Source organism: Pimephales promelas, chromosome 21 (assembly GCF_988280905.1).
Source record: "Pimephales promelas chromosome 21, fPimPro1.hap1.1, whole genome shotgun sequence".
Taxonomy (NCBI): domain Eukaryota; kingdom Metazoa; phylum Chordata; class Actinopteri; order Cypriniformes; family Leuciscidae; genus Pimephales; species Pimephales promelas.
In genome coordinates this window covers 16475648-16494382 of record NC_142789.1, presented here as the reverse complement: position 1 = coordinate 16494382, position 18735 = coordinate 16475648, and the positions used below count along the sequence as shown (strand labels likewise).

At 36.7% G+C, this 18735-nt stretch overlaps 1 protein-coding gene across 2 annotated transcripts in view; it reads right to left on the bottom strand.

Moving 5' to 3' along the window:
- The window catches only part of magi1b (membrane associated guanylate kinase, WW and PDZ domain containing 1b), a 142599-nt gene extending 128608 nt beyond the window's left edge, over positions 1 to 13991 (bottom strand). Inside the window, exon 1 of one of the 2 annotated variants that reach the window (XM_039673294.2) lies at positions 13182 to 13991. In XM_039673294.2, the coding sequence (XP_039529228.1) occupies positions 13182 to 13479 (298 nt within the window). In that variant the 5' untranslated portion in view covers positions 13480 to 13991. The remainder of the gene's footprint in view (positions 1 to 13181) is intronic. The other variant, XM_039673299.2, reaches the window with a different exon arrangement.
- Positions 13992 to 18735: the final 4744 nt, after the last annotated feature.

The window sequence follows — 18735 nt, the reverse complement described above, 5'->3', positions numbered from 1 at the left end:
TCTGCATGTGTATATGAGCCCAACGATGAGATGAGGTCAATGTAAACTTCTCCAAACAAAACATGCTGAGAGAGGGTAAAATATAAGCAGCAGAAAGCCTTCATAAAATGAAAGGTATAGTTGTCATATCGTTCCAAAACAGTATGCAGTTACTTTTTCCCCTACAATGACAAACGATCACCTCTGTGAAGCTCCAAAATGGACCAAAAAAAAACTATAAAATGTCAAGTCTTCTGAAATTATACGATAAATTGAGTGAGAAACAGACCAGAATTGACTGGCTGAATCGATCGGATTTGTCATACCCAGTTGATTAGCAAAAAGGTCAAATATCATCTGTAAACTTAGTCATTTCTCAAAACCTCTCTCTATTTTGAGAATGACCTCTAAAGGATCTGAAAAAAGTCCAAGTGTAAGAAACTACAAAAAAAACCCTCAAATTCTCCTCCCTAATCCCAGTGACTCCTAAGAAACAAAATTTGTCTCTGTCTTTATAATTGACCTAACAAGAAAAAAAACTTCAAAGTCTGAACTATTTTTCCCACCACAAAAAAGCGACAGATGGAGAGAATTGGTTCGTCATGCCTATTCCTCCCTTCCTCTCAGAGGTGCTGAAGACAACTTTGTTTTCCTTCCATATGTAATGAAGGAGAAGAGGTCTAAAGCATAATGCTAAAGAGGAAAAAACTTTCCTAAATGAAAAACAGACACCAACTGCACCGCAAGGCAACTTTAGCCCTTTAGCTTAGCATAAATTATTCCCGCCCAACTATCCACAGAAAGCAAAAGAGGTGCAGATTCAAAAATGGCTACCAGACTTCAGGAAAGGCCTCCTTTAAAGCTGTTGGTGCAATTACAGGGTATGCCAGTAAATCAGTGCCATACAGCCTAATTTAAACTGACGCTGCTATATTAAAGGGTTAAGAATAGCATCAAATGCACCACCCTCATCTTCACGCTTTTCTGCCATGAAGTTTGAGGAAGAGAGATGGATAGAGTGAGAACGCAGAAGGACTGGTGGTACAACAATATTCGACATTAAGGCTTGTACGTCAGCCTGATTATGTTTGCACTGTTTGATTTGTTTCAGTTTGCTGTATATTTATTTATTTGTTTATGTCCTACATTTTAAAAATATATAATAAAACGTATGCATCTAATACGAATTTAGCATCAGAAATATCAATTTTATTCCATTAGTATTAACATTTTGATTCTTTGTTTAAAAAAAAAGATGTTTCCTTGCAAAACATGTTTATTTTTTAGAAATATTATTTTTTTTTTTTAGTTTGCGCCTTTCAACAGAATATCATAAATGGTTATAGTTACTTAAATTATAAATAGAGCCAGACCGATATATCGGCCGATATTATGCATTTTCCAAACTATCGTTATCGGCAGTTATAATGGCCGATAAATGAATATTTCAAAAATAAAATAAAAACGGACGAAACACACTTCAATCATCTCTCTTTGGTCTGTTATATTGAAAAATGTTTTTCAATTTGCAGTATGACGTTATCTATTGCTAAATTATGGCTCATCATAGACTAGCTAACCACAAAGCTGGCTAATGCCACTATCATCAGTGGAAGACCGCTAATGTTGACATTAATGAGCTTGGAAACCACAATGAACTTTTTCTGCCTAAATAAAGTAATGATTACTGTATTTCCAACTAGCGTATCTCTAGTTACAGTCCCTGCATTGTAAAATGTAAGTTAGACTTGCGAGGAGTGAACATTTAGACAAATTATCAAACGTATCTTGTGCATACAAGTTAGCTTTTCTTTTACATGTGTGTGAAATCCAACGACTGTCGTTCTGTAATGGATTTAGAATCGCTATATAGTAGGTTTTACGGGGCAGGCAGCAACTGATGATTGAAAATGGTTTGATGTAGCTTGATGGAAAGAATTTAAAAAGTGCAGATAAAGGGATAATCAAGCTGACATTGTAATTATAAGGTAGCTTATAGGGCAATATAGCTATCTATTATTTTATCAGAACTTTAATATATTTTGATGTTCCTCTGTTCTGTTGTGACGATAAAAGAAACAAGTTTCTTTTTAAAATGCTTCATCATATTATTTTACTTAAAACTCATAAATAACTACAAATAACTATGTTAGAGAAATCTGTTAATGTTTTGTTGCGCATTTCTTAAAAAAAAATATCGGCCGGAATATCGGATTTTAAAACCCCAAAATATTTGTATCGGTATCAGCCTTCAAAATCCTTTATCGGTCGATCTCAAATTATAAACAACTGCATTGTGATATATCCTGTCACATAGTATGAAATTACTCATGCCAAGGCTTAAAATTAAATTAAAATTAAATTAACACAGATAAGATATGACAAATCGGACCAATGAGTGGATGACAAAGAAAAGAGAGAAATTACCCAGCTGACTTACTGCAGGCAGAATATGATGGATCTCAACAGACAATGTGTGCATGTGCGTGCGTGCGTGCGAGCGAGTGCCTCTGACCCTGTCAATTGGGACGGCACTGCTCACGCGGTCACATAAACGCCACTGAAAATCACAACACCATGACTTCAGTTACCATGGTGAGAGAGACAGCCATGAGAGACACAACGGAACAGCATGTAAAGTCTAATTAATGAACAGTGAAAGAAAGCAATTAAAAAGGTGTTGATAAGAGGTACAATGTCTCTCTCTCACACTTACACACAGCAATAAAAGACACAAACAAGGAAAAACCTGCATAGAATCCAACCCCATAAATTAATACAAGATTGCACACACTCTAATTTCATGGTAAACAAAAATGGGGACAATGAGAGCAGATGCCCTGTACAGTGGCTGTCAGGAAAAATCCTACTGTAAACATATGGCAGCCTCACCTTAACAGCTGCGTTCTGTCAAACACACACACAATCCTCCTCCGTCCCACCATAAACATGCAAACAAAAGGCATCAGGACGGTTTTAGACAATCGACACGCTCCAGTCATTACATTCGGCACCACAAGTGTTTTGAATCACGCTGGAAATGTAGCAGATGTGGGCTTTCGCAATTCAAACTGAAGATCTGATTTGTTTGGAAATCAAGAACGGCACGTTACTGTGTGAGAAATGAATTAAAATCATAATAACTGACAAGAAGCAATCACAGCTAGATTTCTTTGATTTAATAACTGAAATGTACAGAAAAGGTTATTTATATCAGAGGCGGAATGTTCCGGGAGGGTTTGTTGTGGGAGCGATTCCGACTTCCTTCTGTAAATACGAACACATGGTTATTAAATTCAATAGCTTGATCTGTTTTCCCTTCCGAAAGTGGGGTGCATCCTTCCACGGGTGGGTGTGTATGTGGTCGGGTTGTTGTTTAAGTTCCTCCTGTTCAAACATCAGTCTCTGTCTCCGAAACAAACTCCTTTTCAAGCAAGTTTTTAAAAAAAAAAATTATTAAAGGGAACTATTGAAATCTATATGACATTCATATGCATCAAGACTATTCTGATGTCTATAGAAAATCAGAACAAATAAACTTAAAGGAGTAGTGCACTTTAAAAAAAAACTTTTGCTGATAATTTACTCACCCCCATGTCATCCAAGATATCCATGTCATTCTTTCTTCAGTCGAAAAGAAATTAAGGTTTTTGATGAAAACATTCCAGGATTTTTCTCCATATAATGGACTTCAATGGGAACCAAACGGTTCAAGGTCCAAAAGACAGTTTCAGTGCAAACTGTTCAAAGGGCTTTAAACGATTTCAGACGATGAATTAGGGTCTTATCAAGCGAAACGATCGCTCATTTGATAGATAAATAACAAAGTTTAAGTCTTATAAGCTCAAATGCTCGCCTTGCTCTGTTCTGTGATGCGCGTTCGTGACTCTCTTGTTCGAACTCATTTATCAAAATGAACGAATCCTTTTCGTGTCATATGGTTCATTCAGCGAACAAAATGAACGAGTTGACTCGGCAAAAGATCATTCGTTCATTTTGATGATAGAGTTTGAACAGGAGAGTCACAAACGCGCATCACACCCTAACAGAGCAAGGCGACCATTTGAGCTTATAAAACTTAAAATTTGTTGTTGTTTTTTTTTTTTAAATGGGCGATCGTTTTGCTTGATAAGACCCTTATTCATCGTCTGGAATCGTTTAAAGCCCTTTCAACAGTTTGCAGTTTGCACTGAATCTGTCTTTTGGACCTTGAACCACTTGGTTCCCATTGAAGTCCATTATATGGAGAAAAATCCTGGAATGTTTTCATCAAAAACCTTAATTTCTTTGTGACTGAAGAAAGAATGACATGAATATCTTGGATGACATGGGGTGAGTAATTTATCAGCAAAAGTTTTTTTTTTTAAAAGTGAACTACTCCTTCAATGCATACATGTAGGTTGCATTAATTTACATTTTAAATCTCTGGAATTAAGCATTTTGCAAGAAAACGGACTTGAAAAGAGCAAAGTGATTAGCTCATGCACTCCTAACATGAAAAGCAACAAGAAAAGCACAATAAAAGAAGGCACCAAAGAAGGATCCATGGGCCGCCGCCGACCATATCGGACACCGGAGTGGCACAGTGTGTTGTCTGTCTGCTATTGTTGACAACAAAAGCCTGTCTAAATCCTCTTGAACTAGTCTGACCCCCTCCGAACTCTCTGCGAAGCACCCCATGCTCTTTTTCAGTAATAAGGCCGTATGAGAAGAACCAGAGAAAGAAAAGGCCTCTTCTTTAATGAGATCTGTGTATTCAGACCCCTGGGCTTTGGCTGAACAGAACCGTGCTGTAAAAACACATCGTGCTGGACACACACGGCAACCTCTCCAGAGACCCAGGGATGATAAAGCATAACCCAACCGAATATAACAGGGTATGCGATTAAAAGTTCCAGTACACATTTCTTTATAGTACAGACAATCAAATCTAACAGTTTCAATAGCCAATATGGCTTGTATGCTATGCAATGTGCACTGCACGAATACTTTATTCACAAAAAAAACTTTACATTTGAGCCAGACAAAGACAATCAAGTGGATGAGTGTTCATGAACCCCAAAACACTAATTGGTTGTCTTCTGGAATATAGGGACAAATTGACTATTCACGCCAGGTCAGGACTATCCCGAGGTTAAGTTCAGTTTAGTGCCTGTGTGAGAGACTGCTCTGAAAATCATCAAGAAAAGAGGGCAACGACAGCAGAGCTATGCACGGCTATGCATGGCTGATCAGAACATCTGATGTGTGCAAGTATGTTTTCCCTGCAGGAGAAACCATCAAATCGTGCCTCTCTGCACTAACCATAGTCTTTTGCAGACGTCACGTAGAATAATATTATCTGAAGGATATATTTTCCAACTTTCATCAATGTCCAAGTCTGGTTGAGAATGTTGGGAATCAATGCAATAACAAATGTTTTCCAAACATTGTGCATTCTTTCTTCCACAAAATTAGAAAAAGAATCATTCATTGAATCGGAGTCATTCATTTCTTATAATTCCCATCATTAAACAAGTTTCATTTGTCATAATGACTCTAAAATAGGCCAGATTTCAGCTATAAACAGGGGTGCACATGTCTTTTGCTTTAAGCGGCACACTTATCCTACAAACTGTCGTCATCACTTTCTGCTCTCCTCACCATCTTCTTTTCTCTCGAACATGGTAGATGATGGAGTTGTTTTTTTTTTACATTGATGACTCCAAAATATTGCTGGAACAGCTGGAATATTAGGCTGCTGTCACTTTAAGAACGAATGCACGGACCGAATATACTGACACACATCCGTTTTCTTTCTTAACTATTTACTTGAGACATAACCGGGAGAATACTTGCCGAGATGTGTATTTTGGCATAATTTTTTGTGCATGTGTCCATTCAAGCTCAAGCAAACAGGACCAGAGATGGAGAAAAATCCATCTCCAGTAACTAAACTTTTGATTCCCAGATTAACAACCGACATGATCCCAATTTATTCAGCCATTCAGCAAAAGAGTTGTTGTTCTAACAGCCATCACTCACCACACACTTACCTTTCACTTTCTTTCAGTTCTTGTCTGACTAATTGATATTCGCTGGTCGACTAGAGACTGAGTGTGACAATTAAGTGCCTCCCTAATGGAAAATTGGAGCAAAAAAAAAAAAAAATAATAATAATCTTTCATAAGCACAAACTTGCATGGCTTGCTGAGTGCCTTGACCGTGAAGTTGTGAAACATGTGGGGCCAGCATCACTGACAATGCTGAAAGGTGACAAAAGCTTTAAGAGAAGCTACAATAAAGAAAAGTTATATTTAAAATCAGATTAAACTGAAAGAAAAAACAACATTCAGAGAAAGAGACCAGATAACATAAGATTGAGAGAAAAAAAGATATAAGATTTCATAGGGTTTAATTTGTCTTGAATCAGTATGTTTGAGTATGTAAATGTGATATCTTGAGAAATGTGACAGACAAAACAAAGACGAAAGAGTTTTATCTAAGAGCCACCCCAAACTTTCCCCAGAAACCTCTATTGAGACAGGTAAGCTGTTGACACATCACTGAGCACACACACCAGCCCCAAGTATCTGACATTCAGCTAAATGTTTGCTCATTGCTTTGGTAACCGGGGCTTCAGATGAATGGAAGTAGTCACTATAACCTCCAACACTCACACGCACGTACAACAGAAAAAAAAAACTTAGTGTCACCTGTGAAATGTAAAGACATAAAGATACAGATGTGAGAAAAATATATATAGTTTTCACAAATAGTTTTGAGATGAGATATAAAGTCCCAATTGTGAGACAAAAAGCTGTAATTGTGAGATAACAGCCAATTGCAAGATATAAAGAAATAAAGTAGGGCTGTGCAAAAATGAATTGCGATTAATCGCATCCAAAATAAAAGTCTGTGTTTACATAATATATTTGTGTGTGCTGTTTCTAATTATTTTGTATATATAAATACCTATGCATGCATGTATATATTTAAGAATTATTTTATTATTTTAAATTCTGTATATATATATATATATATATATACATACATAATCTAAATTATATAAATATAAATATTTTATATATGAATAACACATTTTCTTAAATATATACATGCATGTGCGTGTATTTATATATACAAAATAATTATATACAGCACACAAAAATAAATTATGTAAACACACACTTTTATTTTGGATGCGATTAATCGCAATTAATTTTTGCACAGCTCTAAAATAAAGTTAACTACGACAAAACTACACTGCATTACAGAATTAAAGAGTCAAAATTATTGTAATATTGTAAAAATGTAAAGTCATATATCGTAAAAAAAAAAAATGCAATTCTATGAAAAATGTGAAAAAAAATTAAAGCTGCAGTCTGAAGTTTTTCCTATTTGTCGCCATCTCTGTTCGAAATCTGCAATTGCAGTCATTCGCGGAATTATCAACTAACTAGCTGTACTACGGCACAGCGCGGATGAACACAATGTTTGAGGAGAGTGTGTAGCTGTCAGTCACCGCACTGGGAGTGTCCATCATGGATTTTTGTTTTTTGGAAGTATGACCAACATAAGAATTTTCATAGGAAAATGTCATCTGAACTAGTAAGAAACATCCATTTTTGTACTGGTTCTAACATTGCTGTAAATCGCGCCAATTAAATCTAACAATCGCTTAAAAGTTATCATATCACGCAAAACCGTGCAAATTATACATGCACTGTTAGACCTTACCAGGTTTTTTACAGTAAAATACTGGCAACACTGTTGCCAGTAATTTACTGGCAACACTGTTGCCAGTAATTTACTGTAAAAATGCACTAAAACTCAAGTTAACTAAAAAATACAACTTATTAGTTTTAGTGCATTTTTACAACACTGTTGCCAGTAATTTACTGTAAAAATGCACTAAAACTCAAGTTAACTAAAAAATACAACTTATTGGTTTTAGTGCATTTTTACAGTATTTTACTGTAAAAAAACCTGGTAAGGTCTAACAGTGTAGGCTATACGGTGTTCTCAAATTGTTAATGTTAACAACGTCTGCATTGCGTGACTACATGTAATGTCCTTCCGATATGTATCCTTGTTTTCGCATAGGTCCGGTTGTCAATCTCTTTTTTTTTTCTGTAGCCACTCTGAAGTCCGAACAAAGTCTATTACATTTTACAGCGGGTGAATCTGCTGTCACTGGTGATTGTCGTTTGAACCTTTCTGGACCCGCCATAAAATTGATAAGTTTAATTTTATCAAGTGCTGTGAGAAAAGCCTATAAATCTCCACCTCCAACATCCTCACACGCAATATAGCCTACTAACCGATACTCTTCTTTATGTGTACAGATGTGACGTAATGACGCAAAGACATGCTCGAATCTCCCGCGGAAATCCACCAGTACCACTGGAATTAAAAACAGCTAAGGCAAGCAGATCGTTTTGAACACTGGCTGGTTATGTATTTTCTAAAATATGCATTTTGGATAATATTTAACCCAAAAAAAACTACAAACTGCAGCTTTAAGTAGGAATTGTGTGATATAATGTAAAAATGTAATGAAACTGTCAGACTTGCATGAAATAAAGTCACAATTCTGAGAAAGTCACAATTAACAACACAATTTGCTTCATGTCATGCATCACACAATGTGGGTCAGCTTTTCAAACAGCAAGCAAGAAAGCAACAGTTTCGTGAGTCTGAGAGCAGAGGGGAGATCTCAGATAAATCTCACCGAGCACATAGCAACAAAAAAAAAAAGACACTTGGTCGGTCATAAAGATTTGTGCTCCACAACATCAAGAAAAGTGGTCCTTTCCTATCCAAGCATGGTGTCCAACTCCTTGTCCAGGGTCTTAGTCTCTCTAAGAAACACAAAAACCCCTTCCTGAGTTAAAATCCTCACTAATGGCACGACCTGTACTGTTTCAGTTGTGTTTGATCAGGTTTGCAGGAAGGTAGATCCCCAGGAACAGGATTAGGCAACCCTGCCTTACTCGTAATGTACACAAATTGCTTTTGCATAACCATATGTGGATGCATGAACAAGCGGTTGAGATCATTTGGTTATTCATTCGCTCCTTTATTGTCCCTTCCTCTTTTTGAAGCACTGAAAGAATGGCTAGCTGTCCTTATTGTTTTAAGTTGTTCCGGCTTACCGACTGCGATAGGAAGCAGAGTGGGTTCCTCTCTTTCTCCTGAAGAACACAGATGTTTAAACTGAACTCAGGAAAAGGAAATAAACACTTCCACATGAAATCTACCCACTGAGGCCTCCACCCTCCCTTCAGCTAATTTACACTGCCGTAAATCTATCAGCCGGCCATATAAAAAACGACAATATGTATATATGAAATGGAATTGTGTTTGATATATGTGAAAAGCATCAGGACTGATATTTGACTGTGTAAACAATAAAAATGGTTGCGGAACGTAAGGGCACAGCCTTGACAGCCTGATGTGATCCAGATATTAAATAACTTCATGCTTGTAACCCCTTGACCAGTGGCTTAATGGCATTTCACAGTCCCCTTTCTAATGGTTCAGGGTATTAGCATGATCCCTGTGCAAACCGAGGCTCTGAACATGCTAAACACATTACACACACATGCATTTTCTCCCCAGTCATTGCCTAATCCAGCTCGATGTCAAATCCCACACAGAAGCACCCAGACAGAGGGATGTAGAGCAGTGTGTCATTCTCCCCTTCAGAAAGCAGCTCAGATCCAGGATCAGCATTTGTTTACAATGAGCGCAGACATGGGAGAAATCTGATACAGGAGAAATTGTCCTACTGTGAAATGCATCATAATAACAACAAGTCAACGGTCCATCTGGAGTCTGGATGGACATTGTATTTGCATTTGCAGCGCGATTAAAAACTTGGCATGAAAGAGTTTAACCAAAAAAAAAAAAAGAAGAATCTTTTGATTTGAAAATATCATTTAAAATACATAGACTATTCTTTTAAATGTTCTATTTTCTATTCATGTTTGATTCATTTGGCCTCAAAAATGATAATACTATTTTCAGTTTCAAAAATGACCCAAAAAAATGTCTGGTATAACCATCAAAATAACACATCTTAATAAATATATTCTAGGGTTGTACGATTTATCGGCATCATATCGGTATCAGCCGATTAATATATCGGCCAAATTTTCTTATCGGACCGATAGCGATAACACTAAAATTGAACATAATCAGTCGATACCGATATGATGCCGATATATCGTGCAACCCTAGAATACATTTATTAAGATGTGATTAAGATGTGCATCATTTAAAATACATAGACTATTCTTTTAAATGTACCATTTTGTATTCATGATACTAATCAATGATACTAATATTTTCAGTTTTTAAATTTTACTCTAAAAATTGTCATGTGGTATAACCATCAAAATAACAGATTTTAACATATTCTAGGGTTGCACGATTTATAGGGTATCGGCCAATTATGTTCAATTTTAATGTTATCGCTAACGGCCTGTTAAGAAAATTTGGCCGATATATTAAAGATAAATAATTATTTCCTTCAGCTGAGATGCTTCAGAGGATCACGGTTCACCATTAAAAAAAAATAAAAACATTTTTTCAGATTTTCTTTTCCGATTATTTTTCCAACAAAATCGGTTCAATTATGTTTAATTTTAATGTTATTGCGATCCGATAAGAAAATTTGGCCGATATATTAAAACCAATAAATAATTGTTTCGTTCAGCTGAGATGTTCAGATGATCACTGTTCACCATTTCAAAAAAAAATTTTTTTTTTTTTTCAGATTTTCTTTACTGATTTTTTTCAACATAATTGGTCCGATTGTTTGATTTTAATGTTATCGCTATCTGTCCAATAAGAAAATTTGGCCAATATAGTAAAGCCGATAAATAATTATTTCCTTCAGCTGAGATGCTTCAGATGATCACTGTTCACCACTTCAAAAAAATGAATTTTTTTCCGATTTTTTTGTGTGTTTTTTTTCCAACATAAGCGGTCCGATTATGTTCGACTTTATCGCTTTCGGTCCAATAAGAAAATTTGGCCGATATAGTAAAGCCGATAAATAATTATTTCCTTCAGCTGAGATGCTTCAAATGATCACTGTTCACCATTTAAAAAAAAAAAAAGAATTTTTTTTTCGATTTTCTTTTCCAAATTTTTTCCAGCATAATCGGTCCAATTATGTTTGATTTTAATGTTATTGCTATGGGTCCGATAAGAAAATTTGGCCGTTATATTAAAGCCGATAAATAATTATTTCCTTCAGCTGAGATGCTTCAGATTCAAAAAAATTAAAATACAAGTCTGTCATATAAGCTATATAAAATTATAATGAGAGAACATTATAATTGTGTGCTTGGGACATGGCTTTTAAAGGTGAGACTTTTGTTTTTGTAATGCTCTGAAAAGTTATTTAAAAATTTGGGTTTAAATTTATCTGCAATATATCAGCTTTCAAATATTAAGAATTACCGGCCATTGGTATCGGAAAAATCCCTAATATTTTCAAAAGTTTCAAAATATACTTTTTAAAACATTTCACAATTTGAAAAATGGCACTGTTTTTGGGAAGCCACACTACATGATATTTTACAAACTGAACTAACCTTGCCTTGTAACTTTAATTCGGCTGACAAAACCGTTTCAAATATTTTAATTCAAAATAGCAAAACATGCATCATTGAATTGAATTTCATGTCGCTGAATGACCCATGAATCTTTTTACATTTTCCCCACTTTAAGACGTCCATAACTGCCACCCCATGTAACTTTCAACTCAACGCCGCTGATATTTTCTCAGCTGAAGAGGCTTGTTCCATCAATCAATACAAAAGCATTGAAAGGTATTCCTATTACATATTACCTCCAGAGAGAGCTGTCGGGGCACAGGCCGTTAGTGAGGTCACCACAGGACTGAGAGTCATAATGTAAAAATCAATGAAGATTAATGAGTGAATTTGTTGTGCGCTGCATTAACTGTGCCGAAGGTTATAGATGGGCCGTGTGCTCATGATTAGACGCTGCATTTAATAACGTCTCACACAAATGAACAAGGCCACGTGAAGACCAACAGGTGCTTACATGAACAAGAGTCTCTTGGTCCACAAGAAATGCACTTCAAGCTCAGCTTAATGCATTTCATATCAATTATTCATCCTACAAGTCTGAAGAATGGGAGAGTTTGAGATCATCGGCTTGTTGAGACAAAAAAAAATGAATTTTTGCTCACAAACTCACAGAAACACAGATGGCATTTGTTGCCAAAAACATTTTCATAATTAAGGCTGGATACAACAAAGAATTCACAGACAGCATGATAGATTATAAACAGTGAAACTCAACACCAGAATGTATATGAGGAGAAAGTGTATGAGAGAGAGAGAGAGAGAGAGAGAGAGAGAGAGAGAGAGAGAGAGAGAGAGAGAGAGAGAGAGAGAGAGAGAGAGAGAGAGAGCTGGAGCCTGGCCCAGTGGTGCTCTGGGAATGCAGTCCGAGTTGATTGGCTGGTTTCCTGATATTGTCTGAAGTCATTTGGTGAAATAGGCAGAAGCATAACTCAAACCATGTGATGAGGCAGAACCCTGTGGGGAGTCACCACCGCTTCAGCACAATAGACAGTCTGTAGTCTCTTTACCTGGGAATTACGGTTCACTCATCAACTCCTCATAAAGGACTCAAGTGCAAAAAACAACGAATTGGCTTAGAAATGTGAAGAACTGTATCACATGTGACTTTATTTAATGAGTCGTGCTACAAAGGGTGTTCACCATTATCTGGCCTTCTGTGGTTATTTTTTAAGTTATTTCAACTTAAAATGGGGCAAAAAGTTTCACAATGCTTAATAATAGAGATTCTTTAGGCTACATAAAGTCGAAAACAAAATTGAAAAAAAATTTGCAAAATGCATAAATGTAATGGCATAAATAAATAAATAAATAAAAACACTTCTACTACAACTGCTGCAGCTCAGGGCTTTCCTAGGGAGACACAACCAAGTCATTTTAATCGACCCATAAATAAACTGGAAGAGGCCAGTGAATTTTATCAACAACCAAGATTGTTATTGTTGCAGTGTAGTCATTTAGAATGGTTTCAAAAAAATAAATAAACCCATTGGTTATTGGAAAGCAATTCTTTGATTGGTTGATTCCTTGATGATTTGTTTACAGGAAATGAATCACATGGAAAAAACAAAAGGGAGATCAAAGCACTCTTCTTACCTTGCCTCACAGTTTTCAACCTAATAGGTCCCTTGCAGTTCTTGATCACTGTCAGCACATCATATAGAGGCAATCCAGAGACAGAGAGCGTCTCCACTTCCAGAACTAATTCCCCCTCGGACACTTTCCCATTTCTGTACTGTACGGCATTCCCGTTAACGTGTCCGATATAAGCGAACTCCCCATTCTCCGCACCGCCGAGCAGCTGCACGTTCAGCTCGCCACGGGCGTCCTTAGAAACCGTGCACTCGTTAACTTTGGTGGTCCAGTGGTTCTTTTTCTGTACCACTTTGGACATGATGAATCAATCAAATCCGTCCAGAAACAAGTGGAACCGCTGACAGACGAGAAAAACGAAATAGTTTCATAGAATGAAATATCCCTCGCACACGCGGTAAAGTTTCTTATCCGTCTCCTCGGTCATGAATGCAGTTTCCTCGCAGCCCATAAAAAAAGAAAGAAAAAACAAAACAAAATCAAGCCATTGTCCGGCTGTTCACTAAAAGAAATTCCCGGTCCGACCGCTTCCCTAATTAGTCTGTATTGTTTTCCTCATCTTCTTAACTCCCCCTTTAATCCTCTTGGTTGCGCTCAGCTGCTTGTGTTTTAATTTCATAAACCTCTTTAACTACACTTCTTTAAGTCTTACGCTTAGTTTAGTATATTCTAAAATACTTCAAAGTACAATTCCCGCAGCTTTCCTTGGCGCAAAGGCTGTGTTGGTGAGCGTTTCCCCCTAGTTCACGGCTCCTTTAAACAGGTACAGCGTTGACGTCTGTTTTGATACATTTCTCCTGCCCTGTTCTGCCTGCTCGCGACCAGGGATGGAGCGAGGGTAACGTGCGCGCATGCGCACTATTTCCCTTCGGCCTCTTGAAGGGAATCCTCTCTGCGCCCGTCACCAGGTCCTAAAGCCCGCCCAAGAAATAATTAATACGAACCTATGCTGTGCCGATTTCTGTAAACTCTTGATTAAACGTCTCTCACATTATAAATTGTCCAAGTGCCGGTAATAAATAAATACAAGCATAAACATGTATAAATAATCGCACCTGGACAGTATTTAAGACTACAATCAGCATATAAAATGAATTTTGATAACAAATCCAAAATCAAAGTACTGGGCCTTGGCCATAAATCATTAAAGATTTTCAAACGTAGTTTTTGTCTTTGTTATGTTTAGGACTTGCTGTTTATATAGAGGGATTGTTCCTTGCTTACACTCTAGCACAACAAGTTTTGTCGGTTAAGTGTCGGTAGAAATTGAATGTTTCATCCCATGAATCCTTGTTAATCAGGTTCGGCCTGCCTATCATGTCTATTTTTCATGTATCATGCTCATTCATATCTATGTCTAAGATTTTAAAAACGTTGACATTTTAGATGTAACAGTAAGAGCAGCCATTTTTACCAAATTGTTATTGGATTTAAGATTTTCACTGGAATTATGTAGCCTACATTTGCTATACCCTAGTTAACAATATTATTTATAATATATATTAACAATACAATATTATATAACATGAGCAAGATTAATATATAGGCCTATATTTAGCATAACACTAGGATATTAGTGAACTAAACTCTAATATTCTATGTGTAGGCTATTATATGTTTTCTGTTTTGTTTTTTGTTTTTGTTCTTGTTATTTATAACGAAGAACAGGGTGGCAAGTTAATGGGGAATAGATATTCAAAACTGATCAAAGAAAAAACAATTACCGGTATTGGATTGGCATCCTTATCTGCAAGGCTGCAGTATGGGTATTTGTATATGAAAAAGTGGCAGTCATTGGCCTGTACCAAAATTATTAACTCGATGAATCATTCTGTAACTTTTTATTTGTAAATATGTTTCCAGGTATTGAAAGTCCCTTTTAAATCACACTTTCCCTTTCTCATATATGTCAGCAGTCAGTATATTTTTCCTGCATGTGTTTGTCTGACACCAAGTCACAGCCTGACACGTGAAGGACCGTCGTCTGGATCAGATGGGCTTCGCTGTTCACCTTGGGAAAAGCAAATGAGCTCTCTGATCCTAAAAATAACATTCAAAGTACTCCTTCTCCCTGGAGACGCCAACCATTGGCCTGGATGGGACAGGAAACAGAGTGCTTTTAAGCTTAAACCGTGTAACTTTTCCTCCAATCATCAGCGGAGCTATCAGACGCATGCAGCGTTCATGTCTGCTGCATCTGGGATCTTTGAATGATGATGTAACTTGCCTAACATGATTTCACTCCTGAATTAATCATGAGCAAATTTGAAGTGGTAACTAAATGTTGTTTGGCTCCAAAGACACTGGTAAAACCTGATGTCCCTCTCATTGAATTCGCCGGCCTGCGCCAGCTGAGACTTAAACCTCAATTCGCTTACATGTTATGTGCTTCAATGCCGTATTGAGACTTCCTGATTCGGAAAGGAAGTGAGGAACATGGCATTCACCTGATGTGGAAGTAATTGTTTATTTGAGAGTGCAACTTAGCAACGTCTCTCATTTTGCAAGTCAAATCCTCTATGACGTGAGAGGGGACTTTCTCACCACTGGCCTTCTACCACAAACCTCCCTGCCAGAACACGTCGTTCAAATCAGAGGCTGATGCACAGTGACCCCTGTTTCTCCTTTTTCATTTGATTCCATCTGTCTTTCCATTTCTTCCATTGCAGTGTGTGTGAACTATCTGTATTTTTTTTCTCCCAACCCCCTCCTTGCTCTCAGTCGATAAACACATGAGAAACACGTTTCTCAACTGACCTACAGTCCATTGTATATGCAGCATTCTTTTAATAGACTCAAATTTGGTTTCTGCTTGTTTAGTTTTTTAGTCTCTAATTGACAAATGTACATGACATTATTCATGACTGTTGATTGTGATTGTACTTGTATCAATTGGTTAGTGGCAATCGAGCTTAATGGATATATTGTGTGATGTATTGTCTGACTGAACAGATGACACTCATAAAGGTCATTGTCTCAGAAAAAAAAACACTATTCAGCTTCCTTTTAGTGTAATGCAGCATAGAAAGTGACACGCATTTTAATTCTGCAACACAATAAATCTCTTCATGGCTTAGGAAAAAACTTGTCTCTTTTACTTTCATGATCATTGAAACCATTGTCAAATATTTCTCTCTTTATTTCCCTGATCAATTCATTATGATAATGAATTAGTCATCCTAATAATAAGACAATCAGCGCTGCACACGGGTGGAAGATCCAAATGCAGCTTTATTAGGAGGAGACCAAGACCAAGACCAAGAGTCACAAGACCAAGACCAAGAGTCACAAGACCAAGACCAAGACCAAGAGTAACAAGACCAAGACCAAGAGTAAAGGCCATTGCACACGAAATTTTCGTATGCGTTTTTTCGTGTTCGTCAGCCTAACAATTCATCACGCACAGAAACCTTGCACACTGAGTCCGATGTGTATTTATTAAACCTTTGCGAGAAAAAACACAAAAATTCAAAATGGATTCATCAAGCAGAGAGGATGATTTTGTTGTCCTCTCTCTTATTGAAAAGAGAAGAAAGAGAAAATATTGCGTCCATCAATTGCGCTGAGAGGAAGCACCTCTTTATCAAGGAGTTTCGAATTTATCCCATGCGATTCAAAGTTTACCTCAGAATGTCAGTTTGATGCTTTGCTTGCGATTCTGGAGCCACATTTTAAAAACAAGACCACCAATTTCCGTGAACCAATCCATTCTGAACAGAGACTGTCAGTATGTCTAAGGTATGGACACACAGACACACACACACACACACACACACATAGAACAGCTGTATAGGCTACAGGTTATATATTGTACCCAAATAATACATTAGTTATCGAATTGGCTGCTCAATCACACATTAATCGATTCTGAAATTTCAATCTGATTGAAAGGGGAGGTTATTCCTTTCATAATCCATTCGAGAGAAGAGAACAAACACTTGATCGAAAAACGCAGAAAATCAAACCTGATCCGAATTTTTTTATGACGGACGAAAGTTTCGGAGGCGGTGTGCAAGCGTGATTGACATAACGTAAGGTCGAAATTTTTTTTAACGCGCGAAAATTTCGGATGCGAATTTCGGACTCAGTGTGCAATTGCCTTAACAAGACCAAGACCAACAAGACCAAGACAAAGGCCAAGGCCAAGACCAAGACCAAGCGTAACAAGACAAAGACCAACAAGACCAAGAGTAACAAGACCAAGAGTAACAAGACCAAGACCAACAAGACCAAGAGTAACAAGACCAAGAGCAACAAGATCAAGTCCAAGACCACAGTATAACATAAACAACACAAACACTTTGAAATGAGTGAATGAACACACAGGGTTATAGGCAAACATAAACGAGATAATGGCAAAACAGGTGGCAGTAATCAGAACACGATGAGTCCAGGCAATGGGTTATGGGAAATGGAGTATATGGTGTTTATCATGGTTACTGCAGCAAGCAGGTTTAAAAACAACTCTCCGTGATTCAAGTAAAGTTATTGTTTTATTTTTAGGTTGTACATGTGCTTCTTTAAAGGAATAATTCACTCAAAAATCTATATTCTCTCATTTTACTCCACTGCCTTTTGTTCATCTTTAGAACACAAATGAAGATATTTTAAATATTCTCTCATAATTTTGAAATCTTTCCATCTATTTAAAGTCCACAAAACCAAAATGTTTAGGCTTCAATAAATTCAAAAAGACATTGTAAAAATAATTCATATGAATCAAGCAATTGAATCAAAGTCTTCTGAAAATACTCAGTCCATTTATATGATGAACAGATTTAATTCAAGCTTTAATTCATATATAAACGCACATACATATAGTACATTAAATATGGTAAACAGAACCTCAACTGTGTTTGCTTCACAAGTGATTTTCATTTATGGGTGAACTATCCATTTAAGCTTTTCACAAATCTCAAGACAAGAAACTTGCAGATGGCGTATACAGATTTTGCAGCACATGCCATGATGTTCACTAGTTCAGTGTTCAGTCATTGCTTAGTTTTTTTGGCATTGCGAGCAGTATGTCCTGATCCATAATACCATGACCTATTAACCTCTTTTTGCAGGGAGAGAGAGATAAAGCGGGAAAACAAACATAAAACTGACACACCGATTTTATGTAATCTCCTTTTCCCCTGACTCAGTAAATCTCTCATACTCATAATATGCAAGGAAATAAAAAAAGTACACATTTTTGACTAAAGTATAGCTGAACAAGCTGTTTCGTTTTGCCTGCTTCAAGATTTTAGCTAAAGCCGAAATCATGACTGTTATTCACATGTTTGCTATTAAAGACACTATAATAGGATAAATAGCTGAATTACACGTTTTTATAAATATTTATAAAATTGTGTACGCACTCACATGACAGAATCTTGTCATATTATTGGCCTTATAAATTAAGTTTTATTTTACATGGAGCGGAACACCTCATGTTGAGATCACATGACCTGATGAAGTTGCTTTATCTCAGTATCTTTTGCTCACTGAATAAATTAAAGCTGCAGTCCATAGCTTTTTTGACGTTAAAAATAATCCAAAATACACACCGGTA